General features: G+C 54.2%; 1 protein-coding gene across 1 annotated transcript in view; it reads left to right on the top strand.

The window, feature by feature from the left end:
- Nucleotides 1–15,637, top strand: part of IGF2BP1 (insulin like growth factor 2 mRNA binding protein 1) — a 29,688-nt gene that overhangs the window by 13,776 nt on the left and 275 nt on the right. The window contains exons 3-14 of the mRNA XM_005236550.3: nt 8,503–8,551; nt 9,065–9,116; nt 9,901–9,964; nt 11,598–11,879; nt 12,555–12,689; nt 12,932–13,054; nt 13,518–13,653; nt 13,749–13,871; nt 14,189–14,305; nt 14,494–14,568; nt 14,836–14,967; nt 15,159–15,272. Of these exons, the coding sequence (XP_005236607.1) occupies nt 8,503–8,551; nt 9,065–9,116; nt 9,901–9,964; nt 11,598–11,879; nt 12,555–12,689; nt 12,932–13,054; nt 13,518–13,653; nt 13,749–13,871; nt 14,189–14,305; nt 14,494–14,568; nt 14,836–14,967; nt 15,159–15,272 (1,402 nt within the window). The remainder of the gene's footprint in view (nt 1–8,502; nt 8,552–9,064; nt 9,117–9,900; nt 9,965–11,597; nt 11,880–12,554; nt 12,690–12,931; nt 13,055–13,517; nt 13,654–13,748; nt 13,872–14,188; nt 14,306–14,493; nt 14,569–14,835; nt 14,968–15,158; nt 15,273–15,637) is intronic.

Here is a 15,637-nt window from a genome sequence, read left to right as displayed (position 1 = left end):
ATCAGAAAGAGCCTTTCAATACATGGCAACCAGCCAGCAAATTAGAATGGAAAGATAATGCAAAATGGATGCATTGTATAAAACTCATCCATCTTTCCTCTCTATTACTTACTGTTAAACTTGTCCTGTCCGCAGATACTTGATGTATTGACTTTGGCAAGGACTAGCTGCAGAGGGCTGGGGGATGATGAGAGTATTCCCCTGGGCAAGTTGAGGATAAGGGGGTTTGAGATTTCTTCACGATTTTTTGCATCTTTTGAAGCACCAAGTTACTGGCTCCTCTCGGAGGGTGGCACTTACATGGGTGGATGTGGCATGTGCTCCATGCCAGCACCATCCACGCAGGATCAGTGGGGAAAATGAGGAGTTGAAGGGCAGCACAGCAGTTTAGTAGAGGAGGGAATGTGGCAGAGCATTTTTCCTGGCTCTGAGCATCAACCAGTCCTTTCCCTCCGTGCCCGAGATACAGCAGCTCTTCTGAAAGCAGGAGTGAGTTCTCCGAGGCTTTCAAATGGGATGTGCGTGGACAACTCATTCTCAGCAGCTTCTTGAAAAAATCTCATCAATTATTAGGCGTGATTCTCCAGGTATAAAGGGGTTCCGAAAAAGAGCTAATGGGGAGAAACCAATTAGACAGATTTATTAGCCCAAGATCAAATTCTGGTTGCTGGGATGATTGATGGAAAGGATTAATCATGTCATGCTTGCTTGCCAGAGATAACTGGTAGCCAGGGCGAGTGGGTCTGTATAAGACGCTTGCATGGATGATGTGTTTCTCCAAAACCCAAGGCCAGTTCATTTCTGCATCCCTCCAACTGCAAGAAGCCAAATGTCTTGGTTGGTTTGGCCCGATCTCCTCAGGAATGGCCTCTTGGATCACTTCTTTTCAGCAGATGAGCTCGCTTTTCTCTCTGCTTTTCTTTCTGCTACTGCTGCTTTAATCTTGTCATGACACATATTTGCATATTTCTTTCTCGACCTCCTCTTCTTTTTATTCCACCCCCAAATCTCTTTCCCATCAGCCACCCAGCAGCTCTGGCTTCGCTGTGCACAGGCGCAGCTGGGACTCGCCTCTCTTGCCCTGGCCAGGTCCCCCAGCCAGCAGTGCCCACTGACCATGGAGGCTTTTCACTGGTGCGTGGTTATAGAGAAGCTGTTTCTTCACGAGGACTTAAGATGTGAGGGCAGGTGGGTCGCTGGGGTTGGAAGGAAGGAGGGTGGCAGCTCGAAATAGCACAAGATGCTTTTAGAATAAAGGGTGTTAGAGTTTGAGGGTTTGTTTCACTGGTGACATTTAAGTTGAGGTCTGGTGGGAGAAGGTGTTTTGGAGGCAGGGGATGGTTCCCTGGTAGACCTTTGCATTTTCTTTATGGAAGAAACAAAAAGTCATTGTTTGAATTGGTGTTCCCTGAGCAGGTTGCAAGCTGGGTCCCTTTCCAGGACAAGAAAAGGGATGCTCTCCTTTTCCCGTTCCATCCCTCTTGCATCCTGTGCAACTGTTTGGGGCTTTTTGACGGGATTCTACCACTTTTTTTTTTTTTTTCTTGCTCTGTGGGACTGCCGGACCTGTCCCACGTCACAGCCCAGCTCATAGTCCAGATCTACCTCAGACACAGCTTCAGCAGCGAAGCCAGGCTTTGAAGCAACGGGCCCAAGAGGGGTAAGGTGAACCTGGGCCATGCTGCAGTGCGGGGACCAGTGATGAGGAGCAGCATGGCGGAGAAGGCAGTAATGACCTTAACGCTGGGAGCACGATTCAGTGCTCTTAAAAAAAATGCCCTTGATTTTGGGCTCACCTGCCAAACTCTAGGAAATGCTAGCCCAGATCTGTGTTTTTTTTACTTATATGCTCAAATTGAATATTCTTGATCATTGAGACATTAGTGCTCAAAACAAATGCGATGCCTCCAAATCTCAGAGCTCTGGTTTTAGGCTTTTTGCAGAGTCAGGGGAAGACTTTTCGTTGGTTTCTCTCTGTCCCGCATTGAGTTTTTTCTTCCAAACCACAAAGGTTCTGAATGTCCGACCTGGACCTGCTGCACCTCTGGGAGGAGCTGGGTTGGGAGGTCTGGGGTCAGAAAAAAATATTCAGATATCTGTCTCTGCTTAGGTGCGACTCAGACCTTAGTAGTGCTGGGTTTGAGGAGGGAATTGGGATCGCTGGCCTTGCTTGAGCATCATCTGGTCAGTTCGGCATGTGGCTCTTCCCTGCCTTGCCAGTGTGTCAGTGCTTCCAGCCGGGACCTCACGTGCCTGGTCCTGCTGGGATGTCCGTGGGTCAGTGGGTTTAATGGCACAACCGCTGACCAGCACGTGGGGAAGCCCAGGGATGTGTTTGGCTTGGAGGGCAGCGCGGAAGATGGCAGCTCAGAGGTGGCGTGGCTAAAGCCTGGGGGCAGATCCCGTCCGCTCCACGCAAGCAGACGCAGACGGTGCTGGGTTGTGCTCAGAGGTGTGGTAGGAACCTGCTGTGGGCTTCTAGCAGGTGCCTCCTTTTTTTGTGCTTTTGTTTCCTTGCCAGTGAAGGGAGTTTAGGGATAATATTCCTGCTTCGTGGAAATGCCGGCAAATTGAAAGCCTATCAATTTATAAGGGAAAAGCAAGTAATTTCTGCTACAACTTTTCTCCAAGTCCCCCTGGCAACGTTTGTGTCTTAGCAACCACATTTTCCTATTTAAAAATGTTTAAAACATTAAAAAACAACAACAACAACACATTAAGCACAGGATTAAGTGCTTTCCTGAATCAAAGCCTAACTAGATAAATGAAATGCTGTTAATTGAATCAGGGATGCACTGTGTTTTCAGCCCCCAAATTTGCATAACATTTGCATTTGATTGAAAAGCCATCATTAATGTTGTTCAATTCTAGTATGTCCCGCCATGTCTCTGGCTTTGGCCGTCCTCCTCCTGCCCCAAGGAGCTGCATAAATGGTTTTGGTGGGAGATGGCCAGGACAGGGTTGGTGCTGGGGGTAGGGGAGAGCCCTGAGCTTGGCCGTACCTTGCCATTGGCACTTGGTCCCTCAGCATCTTGGTGCCTGTAGTCACCTCTGCTTTGAGGAATACATGGTAGGGGACAGAGAAGGTCCAGGAGGTGTTGGATCGAAGGGAGATGCTGTAGCCAGCATCCTGCAGAGAGTGTCTGGGGTGTGTGTGGCTCTGGTGTGACTGCAGAGCCATTGCTGACACCCTAATGCAGAGCAATGCGGGGCAGAGGACCGGTGGCTCATGCTGTGGTGCTTGGAGTTGGTCCTTTCTCTAGCAGAGGTTCGCTAAATCAGCCCCTTGCTTTGGGGCTAAAGAGAAATCAAGTTGTCCTGACAAAACCTGGACAGGTGGGGGAAGAGGAAGGAAATCTGTGGGGCTGGCTGTGCTGGAAATAGCCACGCTGTGGGGCTGTTTCACTGCTGAGGGTCCCCCTGTGCATGGGGGCTGTTGCCATTCCCTAAAGATGAGTTTTGCTGAGCATCGTGCACTGGTAACGCAGGCAGCTGTGGGTGTTCCCTGCAGATCACAGGGAATGTTGTTCAGGGCTAAGCGCCCAGAAGGCAATAGCTGGGGTGACCTGGGCACCCTGCACCCTCCGTCCTCCTCTCCTCCCGTGCCCACTGTGCCAATCCCACCAGCCGCCTCCATCTGCCAGCACCAGTGATGCTTGACATCAAATCCCATTGGCAAAATAACGCCAGTCCGTCGGCCAGCCCCTGCCTGCGCCACGGGGCTCTGTGTGCCGCGAGGCCAGGGAAGGAGGCGCATCCGCGGGGTGCGAAGGAGAGAGGCACTTTTATCCCCTGCTCCGCTGCCAACCCACCTAGCGGCTGTGGGTGCGGGGATGCTCCTCTCCGGACATCTCTCAGCTTTCTGTGCTGGGCGAGAGCAGCTCTTGTCTCGGCTGGGACCTGTGACCAAAACTTTCTTGGGAGGAGGTGACAGCACGGGTGGCAGGGGTGTGCCGGTGCTGGTGGTGCAGCGAGGATCGAGGATCAGCTCTGCCCCTCCAAAACATCGCCTCAAGCACCCCATGGGGCTCATGCAAGAGGGAGGGAACCCTCCAGCGAGGCCGGGCTGTGCGGATGCTGCTTTGCCGATGCTGCTTTGCCGTCGCCTTTGGCTCGTGGCGGCCAGCCCCAGCCTCCTGCTGGCCCCTGGCCAGGCTGCCTGCTCCTAACTAGCTAGTGCCCCTTTCTTGGGTCCCTGCCACTGCTGCCACTGTGCCAGTCTGCTCCAGGGAATTACCAGCAGATTCTTAATTAAGCGGGAGGCTCTGGCCACCCTCTCGAAGGCGATCTCTGGGGATGCATCCAAGGGTGAGAGAAGGTGGATCCTGATGGCTGAATCCGCACTTGGATATTTCCCAGTGAGATTTAAAAATTAAAAACCAAAACAAAAAACCCCAAACCACCTCAAGACTTAATGCGGGATTCTTAGTGACCATTTTGCCTCCCTCGGTGATGAGGGTTTTGTGTGAAGGCAGCTGCAGGTACCACTCTGTTCATGCTGGTGATGTGCCATGAGCACCCGAGGGTGCACAGCTCTGAGGATGTGGCTGCCGACGTGGCACCGAGAGCCAGCGATGCCGTGTGGGCTTGGGGGGACTCCAGGTGCGTTAGGGACACAGAGTGGTTTCCAGCTGGCTCCGGGGCTGTCGGAGACCAGCAGTGGGTGTTTTCTGAATGAACGAGGCTTTCCTTTGCTGCTAGTTTTCCCTGTTTCAGCTCCGTTTCTCCCTTCTGGAGAAGAGGTTCCTCCTGGTAATCTTTGGGTTTGACCCACATGGTATCAGTGGGTGCAGCGTGGCGGGGTGAGACATCTCTGCAGTGCCCAGGTACTGCAGGATCCCCAGTCCCTTTCCTGGATTCTCCCAGTTTGCTCCATGGTGCTTTGCTCCATCCCTTTGCTCCATCCCTTTGCTCCATCCCTTTGCTCCATCCCTTTGCTCCATCCCTTTGCTTTTTCTCCCAGTGAGGCTTAACCTGTTGGTGTGTTGAGCTCTTTAAAGAGCTGGCTGAAGGAAAACCTGAGGGAAGCCTTGGATGGAGCAGATTTGGGTGATTCCCCTGCTTGGGGGTAATGAGGGACTGACCCAGGATGCTCATCTGTGGTGTGGCTCCATGATGTGGGTCCTACCACCACCTCCTGTTACAGTCGGGGTGCCCCGGGGTGGGTGGTTTTTTCTCCCCAGCGAGCCCAACACACGTCCAGGGAGGGTTTACTGGTAGTGTCAGGAGGTTCCAAAGGTCTTGCTTTGCCTGCTCAGAGAGACAGCAGGTCCGCACGGGGCTGCCGGGCATGTTGGCAGGTTTTTGAGGGTTGAAGAACAGACGTAGCAGGATGCTAAAATCCGATTATCCCAAATAGCATCATCGGCACGGAGCAGGAGGAGACTAACACCGGGATCTGTCCCTGGGACCCGTGGGTCCTCTCTCTCTCCCTTCCAGCCCTGCAGCTGTTCGCCCTCCTCTTCCTCCCCTGGCTTTTTTTTTTTTTTTAATGAAAAAAAGCCACCAGCATGTGCAGGAACTGGCCGGATTTGAGAATAGACTTTTTTTTTTTTTTAACCAGGTTGATCAGTCTGTTCCAGCTCACCCCCAGGATCTGGGAGGCTCCTGCCTTCGGTGTAGGATGAGCAGTGTCCAGCAGAGCTCTTGCCTCCTCCTGTGGGCTGGGGGTGCCGGGGCTGGTCCGTGGCTCCTGCTGGCCTGAGGGGCACGAGTGCGGGTCCTGGCTGCCAGCTGAGGTCGGCGAGCAGAGGCTGCGAGAGCCCTTCGCGGCGCGGGAGGGAGTAGCGCCTGCCTTTGGCACATCATGAATAAAAACCAGGGAATTGCCGTCTTGCGGAGTTATTTATTTGGAGTAAAGCTCTGCTTGGTGCGGAGGTGGGAGCGGGCAGAACCGGGGCTGTCGTGTTTGGTGGTGTGAAGAGCGGCATTTTGCGACGAGGATTTAAATACAGCAGGACCTGCTTCTGGCAAAGCAAATAGCGGGGTTTATTTATTCATGACTTCCTCTGTAATTCTAACCACAGCCACTGCCGAGTGCTTGGACGGAGCCAGATTCGGCTGCTCGTCGAAGGGGGAGGTTTCCACCCACCGTGGGGCAACGCTGTGTCGAGCCGGACCTCACCGAAGGGTGACGGATGCGGCCCCGATTCCGCCCTCCCTGGGGCACGGTGGGCACCGATGGAGATGGGCCAGGAGGGAAGGCTCCGGGCTGCCGGCTCATCCTGGGATTTCGGGGGAACCTGCTCTGTGCTGTGCAGCTCAGCCCGTTGGGCTGAAAAAAGACCCATCTTCCCCTCTCGGCGTGGCCTCGGGGGGATTTAATATCTGTCAGCGATGGAGGCTGTTACGAGCTGGAGGCTGTTACGAGCGGCAAATAATCCCAGTGGTATAGTCGCGATGGGAGGAATTACCGGTTAATTAACATATTAATAAAAGCACAGGAGCCCTGGCGAGGCGCACAGCAGCCCTGCACCTTTCCTGGCCGGCGCGTATGTGGGTGATGCTCTGCCCGGGCAGATGCTCCAGCAAGCTCAGAAAAGGAGATCGATTTTTGTGTTTTTTTAATTATTATTTTTTTTTTTTTTAGGGGGAGACAATTAGATGCCACCAGCAGAATTACGGTGTGGGAACATAAATGGCTCTTTTCTCTCCATAGCACGTTTGATTCTGGTCACGTATGTGCAGAACACATGCTCTGCCCATGCAGATGCTTGTAGCTATCTGGAGAAGTTTCCGTGGCAGGGGTGGGCGGTGGGAGACCTACGGGGTTTCCTCTATCACTTCAAATCCTTTTGACCCTCCCTGGACTGTGACATTCTTTGCATTCTGAATTTCTTAATCTCTCTCCCATTCATTTTGGGATGCGGATTAACATGTAAACGAGAGATCTGGTTTCAGAGCATCCCCCCCCCCCCCCCCAGCCTCTGCTTTCTGCAGCCCCCCCCAACACGCTGTGATTTTAAGGCTGGTTTGGTTTCTTTTTCCTCACCCGCCTGGTCTGCATGTGTTGTAGCAACAAATTTTGGTGTTTCAGAGCCTTCCCAGCGGCTGAGCTGGTGGGACCGCTGGAAATCTTTCTTTTTTGTGCTCATTTTGACTTTTGGAGGGGAGAGCCACCCCAAATCTGGCCATCCCACCCCTCTGGTCTGAACCTTTGGGAAGTCTTTGGTGACTTTGGGAAACGTCAGTTCTGGTTTTGTTTAAAACCAACTGGCCAGACCAGCCCTTTCGAGGATTTTGATGTGTGTGGGTTTGCATTGGCAGCGCGGATCAGAGGGGATGCTCGAGGCAGCTGCTTTTACCTGGCGGGATGAAGGGACTGAGGAGGGATCCTTACCTGCGTGGCTAAATCACACCAATGGCTTTCAGCCATTTCATGCGGAGACGATTTCTTCTCATTGACAAATGAGCTGAGCCACCTTCTGAAGTTGTGTAATTAGAAGATAAGGATCTGGAATCTCATTTCCTCTCCTTTTTTTGGATTATTCCACGCAGTCATAAATACTTTGAATTTGAAGCCTGGGTCTGTCGTGAGCAGGTCCGAGGGTATTTACCCAATATAGTGCTGCCAGCGCTGAGCTGCCTGCCATGGTCATGGCATTTATCTTCCTTTTCCTTAGGCATCTTAAAATTCAGTGGTTTTGGTTATTCGTGAAGAAGAGAGGCTGGTGGGGAGGACCAGCCATCCTTGGGGGTTGGCCCTTGTTTGCAGGCGAGTTGTGCCTACAAAGCTGCGTCCTTCATAGCTTTGGATGCCTAAAGGTGTCATTGTCTTTAGGTGGGCGCTTTTGCGGTGTCCAGCAGCACGTCGGGGTGCCGGCAGCCGTGGTGGCATGGCTGTGTGCCGGTGCCGCCGGACGAGCCCACGGCTGCTCTCAGCTGTCTGCAGCAGCTGCACGGTGAGGGGTGGGTGGGGGGGACAGCACCCCCGGGGCAAATTTGGCATCAGAATTAAAAAAAGAGTTTCTATTTTGGGAAAAGTGAGGTTGGGAAGAGCCAAAAATGTGAGTGGGGAAGCAGCCTGAGTGGTGAAGCTGTGATGCCCGTGCCTTGGCCTCCCCGGTTAAAATTCAGCCGGGTTTTTGGCTGCGGCAGTGATGCTCCAGCAGCTCCCGCCAGCAGTTGGTGGCATCCCAAGGGTCGTTCCTTCATGCCTCCGCTGCAGGAGGGCAGGCTGCATGAGCACACGGCTCCCTTTTTGTGTACTAATCCTTCTATTTAATCTAGCTAAAGTCTCTGCCTTTCCAGCCATGCCCGCATTAGGGCTCCAGCCAGTCCCGAAGGGTTGGGGGGATTTTTGGCACATTGTTCTTGGAGAAGCTCCCGGCATAAATCCAGCACCGACCGGGCTGGGTGTAATTAGCCAAAAGCCATCAGAAATCCTGGTAGTGTATGGAAATGCAAAACTTGATTAGATACATCAATGTGCAACAGCTCAATGCAAGACAGCCACGTTTCGGACACCAAATCTGCTTTTTAATCGCTTTTCATTTATTTCAGGAGCCGGAAAATTCAAATCCGAAACATCCCACCCCAGCTGCGATGGGAGGTAAGAGGAGCAAGTGGAGAAGTGTAGGTCAGATTTACAGACTAATTCCCTGCCTCAGGTTTCTGTACTTGGGATTAAAGTCTATTTTTCCTTTTCTTAGTTGTTAATTTGGTCTAATTATACTCAGCCCTTGCGTCCACGTAGCTTATTCCTCTTCCATTACAGGAGTAAATTCAACTGGTAGAAGCAATGTAAGCTACACCAACAAAAATCCCCATTAATAACAGGGATATATGATTTATCTATTGTATAAGGAACAAACCGGATCCTTTCTTCCTGCTGGCTGCTGGGACTTTTCCCTGACTCTTTTTTTTTCTTCTTTTCTTCTTTTCCCCCCCCAGGCAGGCTCCAAGGCCTCTTGCTCCAGCGTCCTGGAGTAGGCAGGAGCTTCCTTCATCTAATTGCTTGTGAAGTCTTAATGATTAGAAAGCTGCCTTTATTGATTGATTGTATTTCCTTGATCTGTCCTGACAATCCCAGCATAAAGTGGGGTTTTCTTGCTCCTTTTTCCAGGTTCTGGATGGCTTGCTAGCCCAGTATGGCACTGTAGAAAACTGCGAGCAAGGTAGGACTGAAAAAAAGAAGCTGTATTTAAGATATTTTCTGCCCCAGCTCTTTTTTTTTGGGAGGGGGGAGAAGGGCGAGGATGGACATGTGGTTTTCCTTTGTCAGCAGAAGCCGTGGCTGAAGATGTCAAGAGGTCTCAGCCTGGTTGCTGGGGCTTGTTTTTTGTTCCCTGTTGCTAAAAGATGAGTCCTGTGAGGTGGCTTTGGGCAGCTCATGTGGGTGTCCGTCCCTGCATCGGGTCCGGGTCAGCATTGTTCCCACCGCACCTGTGGGTACCCCCCCTGCAGCTGCTCTGGGGGAAGATGCGGGATGCTCTCCCGAGGCTGCCCGGGGACTATCTGTCTCCACTCGGCAGATTTTATCTCAGCCTCTAATGGCGATCAGTTGAGACAGGAGGTTTAATGTTGCCCGTGGGATGTTTAATGAGAGTAGAGTTACCATAACCCTCCTAGAAATGGAAAGGAGGGCTTGGAGGAGCTCCTGGGACCCTCCCTGGGCTCCAGCGAGGGATGGCAGGGTGGAGTTGGCTTTGGTGGCTTTGCTGCAGGGCGCAACGGCACATCGGGATCCTTCAAATAAGGCAGGAGGGTCTGTGCTGCCCAGGGTGAGTCCTCGGACACTCTTCTCCCTTGCAGGAGAAAAATGTTCGCAAATCCCTGGGGAGCCCTGGAAGGGACTTGTCTGAGTGGGGGCTTGTCTGAGACGGTCTCTTAGCTTTTTCAGGGGGCTTTGGTCAGAGATGTTTGCACTGCCTCTCTAATTTCTGCCTCTTTTGCTCGCAGTGAACACGGACAGCGAGACGGCTGTTGTCAATGTCACCTACGCCAACCGGGAGCAGACCAGGCAGTAAGTGCCCTGTGCTCCCTCGGGAGCTCGGGCTGCCCTCCCTGCTGCTGCTCTGGCCCCTTCCCTGCCTGCAGAAAAGAGGATTTCCAGTGCTGGGAGTCAGATTACCCCAGAATTCCTCCATTTTGGCTAAAAATGCAGCAAATCTTTGAGGACACCCTCCCCGAGCTCTGAATTCCTTCACCTTCAGATGAACACCCGAGTTTTTAGGCTTTTCTCTGCAGTTCAGAGAGTAAAACCGTAACGTTTTGCTCAAGGAAAAGTGGAGATTTTCTTGTACTTATATGATTTCAGGGATTATGTCTCCAGAAAAAGTTAATGAGAGCAAATATCATAGGAGCTGGCAAGCATCAGGCAGCACGTGTCCTCTCAGGCTGATGGCTCATGTGGAGACTTGCAGCTCCCTTCCCCGTCCTGCCCGGGGAAGACCGGGCTTTGCACTAAATGCAAATGGAAAATTAATTGGGTTTTCACCGCTGTTTATTTCGCTTTCCTTTTGCCCCACGGAAGGGCTCTGGAAAGGAACGGGAGCAGCGCTTTCCTTGGAGGGCAGCCTGGAGGAGAGCGGGGATTGATGGATAGGTTTTGATCCGGGAAGGTTTCCGTCGCTGAGGCAGGCGCGTGTCAAATGTGGCCGCTGTGGCCGCGCTGCTGTCTCCTGGGACGTCGCCTGTGGTCACTCTGCCAAAGCGTCAGCTTCCAAATGGCCGCCTGGCCGATAATACTTCAGCTGTCAAACCCAAATTTGCTGCGGTTGCTTGTGTGACCGCAGCAAACCATCACGGCGGAACCGCTATCGTGTTTTACTTTCTGTAAGGAGATGGGGCAGGGTCTGGCCATGGAGCCCAGCAAGGGGAACACTCCTGGTTTGTCCTGTCTCTTGTTCATCCGCACCAGCCCTGCACTTTACACCCCATAAGATGAAGTATTTTGAATTTCTTTTGCCAGGAAGCACTCAGCAAGAGTTTTGTGCAAGTAGTTTTGCTCTCAGATCTGCAGCCCTTCCCTCTGGCTCTTTCCTCCTCTGTGGATATGTGTTTCATTGAGCATCTCTGATCCCTGCATGTCCTGCAGAGATGGGGCAGCTAGCAGGGACAGTCTCTTTCCAGCCAGATTTAGGGTGGGGTTTTTTTTTGTTGTGGTTTTTTTTGTTTGTTTGTTTTTTGTTTTTCTTTTTTTTGCAAGAGTTGAGTCACTGACCACTTTCTGGAGAGCTGCAGTTTGGGGAGGTTTGAAGGAGCTGGAGAGCGGTGGCCAAAGCCGTCGCTTTGCTCTTGCTGCCAGCCCCATCTACCGACAGCGTCCAGCCCTTGCAGTCCCTGAAGTCCTGCCAGGGGACGGGTTTGAGATACCGGACAAAAATCATACGGCTGAGGAGATGCGGGAATCGCTCCCTGCACAATCCTGTCCTTGCCGTGGGTGCTCGGAGAGGGTCCCTTCAAAATACTTTGGCTCATCCAGGCTGGGTGGGAAGTCCTGCCGGGTCCCCACCGCGTCAGTGATGTCTCCTTTCCCCACTCCGGGTGCTTGCTTGCCGGGCGTTACACCAGGGAGGGCTTGGCCCATTCTGGGCTGACCTGCTGCGCTGCTGCTCGGTGTGGGAGCATGACCCCAACCCCTTCTCCCCTTCCAGAGCCATCATGAAGCTGAATGGGCACCAGCTGGAGAACCACGCGCTGAAGGTCTCCTACATCCCCGACGAGCAGTCCATGCAAGGGCCGGAGAACGGGCGGCGGGGCGGCTTTGGGGTGCGCGGTGCTCCCAGGCAGGGCTCCCCCGTCACTGCGGGGGCACCGGTCAAGCAGCAGCCAGTGGATATCCCCCTCCGTCTCCTGGTGCCCACCCAGTACGTGGGTGCCATCATTGGCAAGGAAGGGGCCACCATCAGGAACATCACCAAGCAGACGCAGTCCAAGTGAGTCTGTTCTCCTACGTGCTGGTTTGTGCCTTGTGGTGTGCACTGATTTAGGAGGCTGGATTCTTATCCAAGAATGGGCTATTTGAGGCCGCTCTGGCTCTCCCGCCGGGTAGGGTGGCATGTCCAGGAACCACCTTCCCTCACCCTGTCCCAGCCAGGCTCTCTGGCTGTGCTTCCCTGTGTGTCTCCCTTTGCCAGGGCTGCCTTGGCTGGGACAGGACCCAGGCAGGTGTGCGGGGAGGTTGCTGCTTCAGCCAGTCTCATTTAGTCCAAGCTTGTCGAGCATCACCTGCTTGCTCTGGCATTTGCCCCATGAACTTGCTGGCTATGGCTCTTGTCCCCCAAGGAAGGCTTTATCTAAGACGTGAAGTGATGGACAACCCACCCCGTCCCCCAGGCACGTGCTTGTTCCACCACTTAATCACTCCTGTTGCTTAAAATAAGTAGATGCTGATGCCTTATTTGGATGTCTGTGATGTGACCTTCTAGCTGCTGCGTCCATGTTGAGTGTCGAGCCCAGAATTAACTCCTCTTGCCTTCCCTGGGTGCATATAACCTTACAGTCGAGTGTGAGCTCCAGGCGGTTCATGGGGAGCGGAGCAGTGGGTGCTCACGCTGCCGGCAAGCCGCAGAGCTGCTCCCCCCACCCCAGCGCCCATCCCGTGCTTGCAGGATCGACGTGCACCGGAAAGAAAATGCGGGAGCTGCAGAAAAAGCCATCAGTATCCACTCCACCCCTGAGGGCTGCTCTGCCGCCTGCAAGATGATTTTGGAGATCATGCAGAAAGAGGCGAAGGACACCAAGACGTAAGCTTTCCCCCTGCCTTGCTGTGCACCCGTGTCCCATCTGTGGCTCTTCGCTGGGCTGTGGTACCATCGTAATGCCCAGAGCCGTATGATGCTCCCAGGTGTGCGGGAGCTTTGGTTTGGGGGACCCAAGGACTCCAAGCAAGGGGATCTGAGCTTCCCCCACCCCTCTGTACCAAATCCCTCCTCTTCTGGCTGTACTAATCCTTCACGTTGGATTTTTTCCCCATTCTTCTCTCTAGAGCTGATGAAGTGCCTCTGAAAATCTTGGCCCATAACAACTTTGTGGGGCGCCTGATTGGCAAAGAAGGACGAAACTTGAAGAAAGTGGAGCAGGACACGGAGACAAAAATCACCATCTCATCGTAAGGCTCTTCGCTCCCTTTGGGGAAACCAGGACAGCTTTTCCTCAGCCTGGGGAGGATGGGGAGGATGAGGGGATGGGTAATGTGATGAGTCTGTCAGCTAGAAGCCAGCCTGTGATGTGGGTGCTTTACTCCCCAAAGCTCTCTTGAAAAATCTTGGCTTTATATTTTCTGTATTCCTCTCCCTGTCCCTTTGGTGTCCCCTCCCCATCTCTTCAGGGCTGCAGAACTCAGTACTGGCTGGGCTGATGGCCAGGACTGGGGTTTTACTCATAAGCCCTGTGTTTGGAGAAGGCAGAGTGGACTTTGCAGTACAAACCATGATGTTGGCCCCTGCTCTGCCTGGGACCAGTACACAGTGGCAGTGGCATCCTGTGTCCCCAGCACCCCAGTAGCACCCATCAGAAGGACCAGAGTACCGGGTGTAGGGCTGGTGGGGTGCTGATGCTGGCTTTCCCATCAGCTTGCAGGACCTGACTCTGTACAACCCTGAAAGGACCATCACGGTGAAGGGCTCCATTGAGAACTGCTGCAAAGCGGAGCAGGAGATCATGAAGAAAGTGAGGGAAGCCTACGAGAACGACGTGGCCGCCATGAGTGTGAGTGGGGTTTGGTCCAGCATCTCAGCTGATGCGGGCTCTCCAGGAGGATGCCCTGATCAAAGCAATGTGCATTTGTCTGCTCTCGCCCTCAGTTGCAATCTCACCTCATCCCTGGCCTTAACTTGGCTGCAGTTGGCCTCTTCCCTGCCTCCTCCAACGCGGTACCTCCTCCACCGAGCAGCGTCTCTGGGGCCGCGCCATACAGCTCCTTCATGGTAGGTGAACACCAGACAGCTCCAACTGCTTCTGCGTCAGGCTTGGGGATGTCCCCTGCATGGAGGAGACCCTTGCAATGGGCAGGGTTATGCCTCCAGCACCCCCTGCGCTCAGCAGGCAGGTCAGGTCCAGCATGGGTGCAGGATCTGGTCTTCTAAACTATTGCAAACGTGGTGAAGGTGCTCAGACCCCACGGGGTCTGGCAGTGGCTCAGCCCTGTGCCCTTGGGAGAGGTTGAGGCATCACTTGGAAGGGGACTTGGAGCCTTGATCCCGGTGGTGGTACTGAGCCCTGACCGGTGACACTGTACCTGCAGCCTCCGGAGCAGGAGACGGTGCATGTCTTCATCCCCGCGCAGGCGGTCGGTGCCATCATCGGCAAGAAGGGCCAGCACATCAAGCAGCTCTCCCGGTTCGCAAGTGCCTCTATCAAGGTAGGGCTGCCCGGTGGAGAACCCCCCTCTGCCAGCACCTCCGGAAGGCAGGGGCTGGGGAAACCACCTGGAAAACCCTAGGCGGTTGGGCTGGGGGCCCGATCCTGTAGTGTGGGGAAGGGAGGGCATGGCTGCCACCCTGCCTGTGCCACTCCGTGCCGCAGCCCCCATCTCTCTCCCCGCTCCAGATTGCCCCTCCAGAGACGCCGGACTCCAAAGTGCGCATGGTCGTCATCACGGGCCCTCCAGAGGCTCAGTTCAAGGTGCCCCCTGCGCGACCGTCATTGCGGGGGATGCGGGGGGAGGAGCAGGGGGGTGGCCCCTATTTTGAGCCCCCCAGCCTGTGGCTGGGTAAACCCAGCATCATCTTTCCCAGGGGCTGAGCTGGTTTGAAACCCCAAGGAACTGGGATTTGGTGGGATGCTGTCCCATCCCAGATCTCAGGGGTGGAGACCCACTGAGCCAGTGGGGACACGCTGGGCTAAGACATCTCAGATGGCACCTGATTCCGTGCTCCCTCCCCTCCGCAGGCACAGGGCAGGATTTACGGGAAGCTGAAGGAGGAGAACTTCTTTGGACCGAAGGAAGAAGTGAAGCTGGAGACGCACATCCGGGTCCCCGCCTCGGCCGCGGGCAGGGTCATCGGCAAAGGGGGCAAAACCGTAAGCAGAAGCGATGCTTGGATGGGGGTGGGAGCACCCTGCGAGAGAACATCCCTGGGAGGGTGGCTGCTTTGCGCCAGTGCCTGGGGACATCCCAGGGATGGGTTTCCCGGGGGATGGGCTGGGATTTGCCAAAGGTGCTCGTCCTTCCTGCATGGCACAACAGGGTCGTCTCTGCCCCTTCCCCACAGGTCAATGAGCTGCAGAACCTGACAGCAGCAGAGGTGGTGGTGCCACGGGACCAGACCCCTGACGAGAACGAGCAGGTCATCGTGAAGATCATTGGGCACTTCTACGCCAGCCAGGTACGGCCCCAGCAGCTCCTGTGCTAGTACTAGTGGATTCTCTGATGGCTCATATGGTGGTGTGTCCATATGCGTCATCTCTTGTCAAAGTGTTTTCCACGCCTGTCTGGTGGTGGTTGCAGAAGTGGGTGAGGGTGAGCTGTGCCCTTTGCCGTGGGTGATGGTGTTGGGATGGTGGGGAAGCAGGGAGAGCCATGGGAGAGCGTGCACGTGGAGAGTGTGACCTCCCAAACCCGACTTCTGGAGGAAACCACGCTAAAAACAGGGCAGGAAGGGACTTCCCGGAGCCACTTCAGCCAGCCGTGCTGAACGCGGCAGCATCTGTCACAACGTGCAAAGCCATTTCCCTCACCCCTGGGGTCTGG

Source organism: Falco peregrinus, chromosome 18 (assembly GCF_023634155.1).
Source record: "Falco peregrinus isolate bFalPer1 chromosome 18, bFalPer1.pri, whole genome shotgun sequence".
Classification (NCBI taxonomy): Eukaryota; Metazoa; Chordata; class Aves; order Falconiformes; family Falconidae; genus Falco; species Falco peregrinus.
This window is presented reverse-complemented; position numbering and strand designations above follow the sequence as displayed.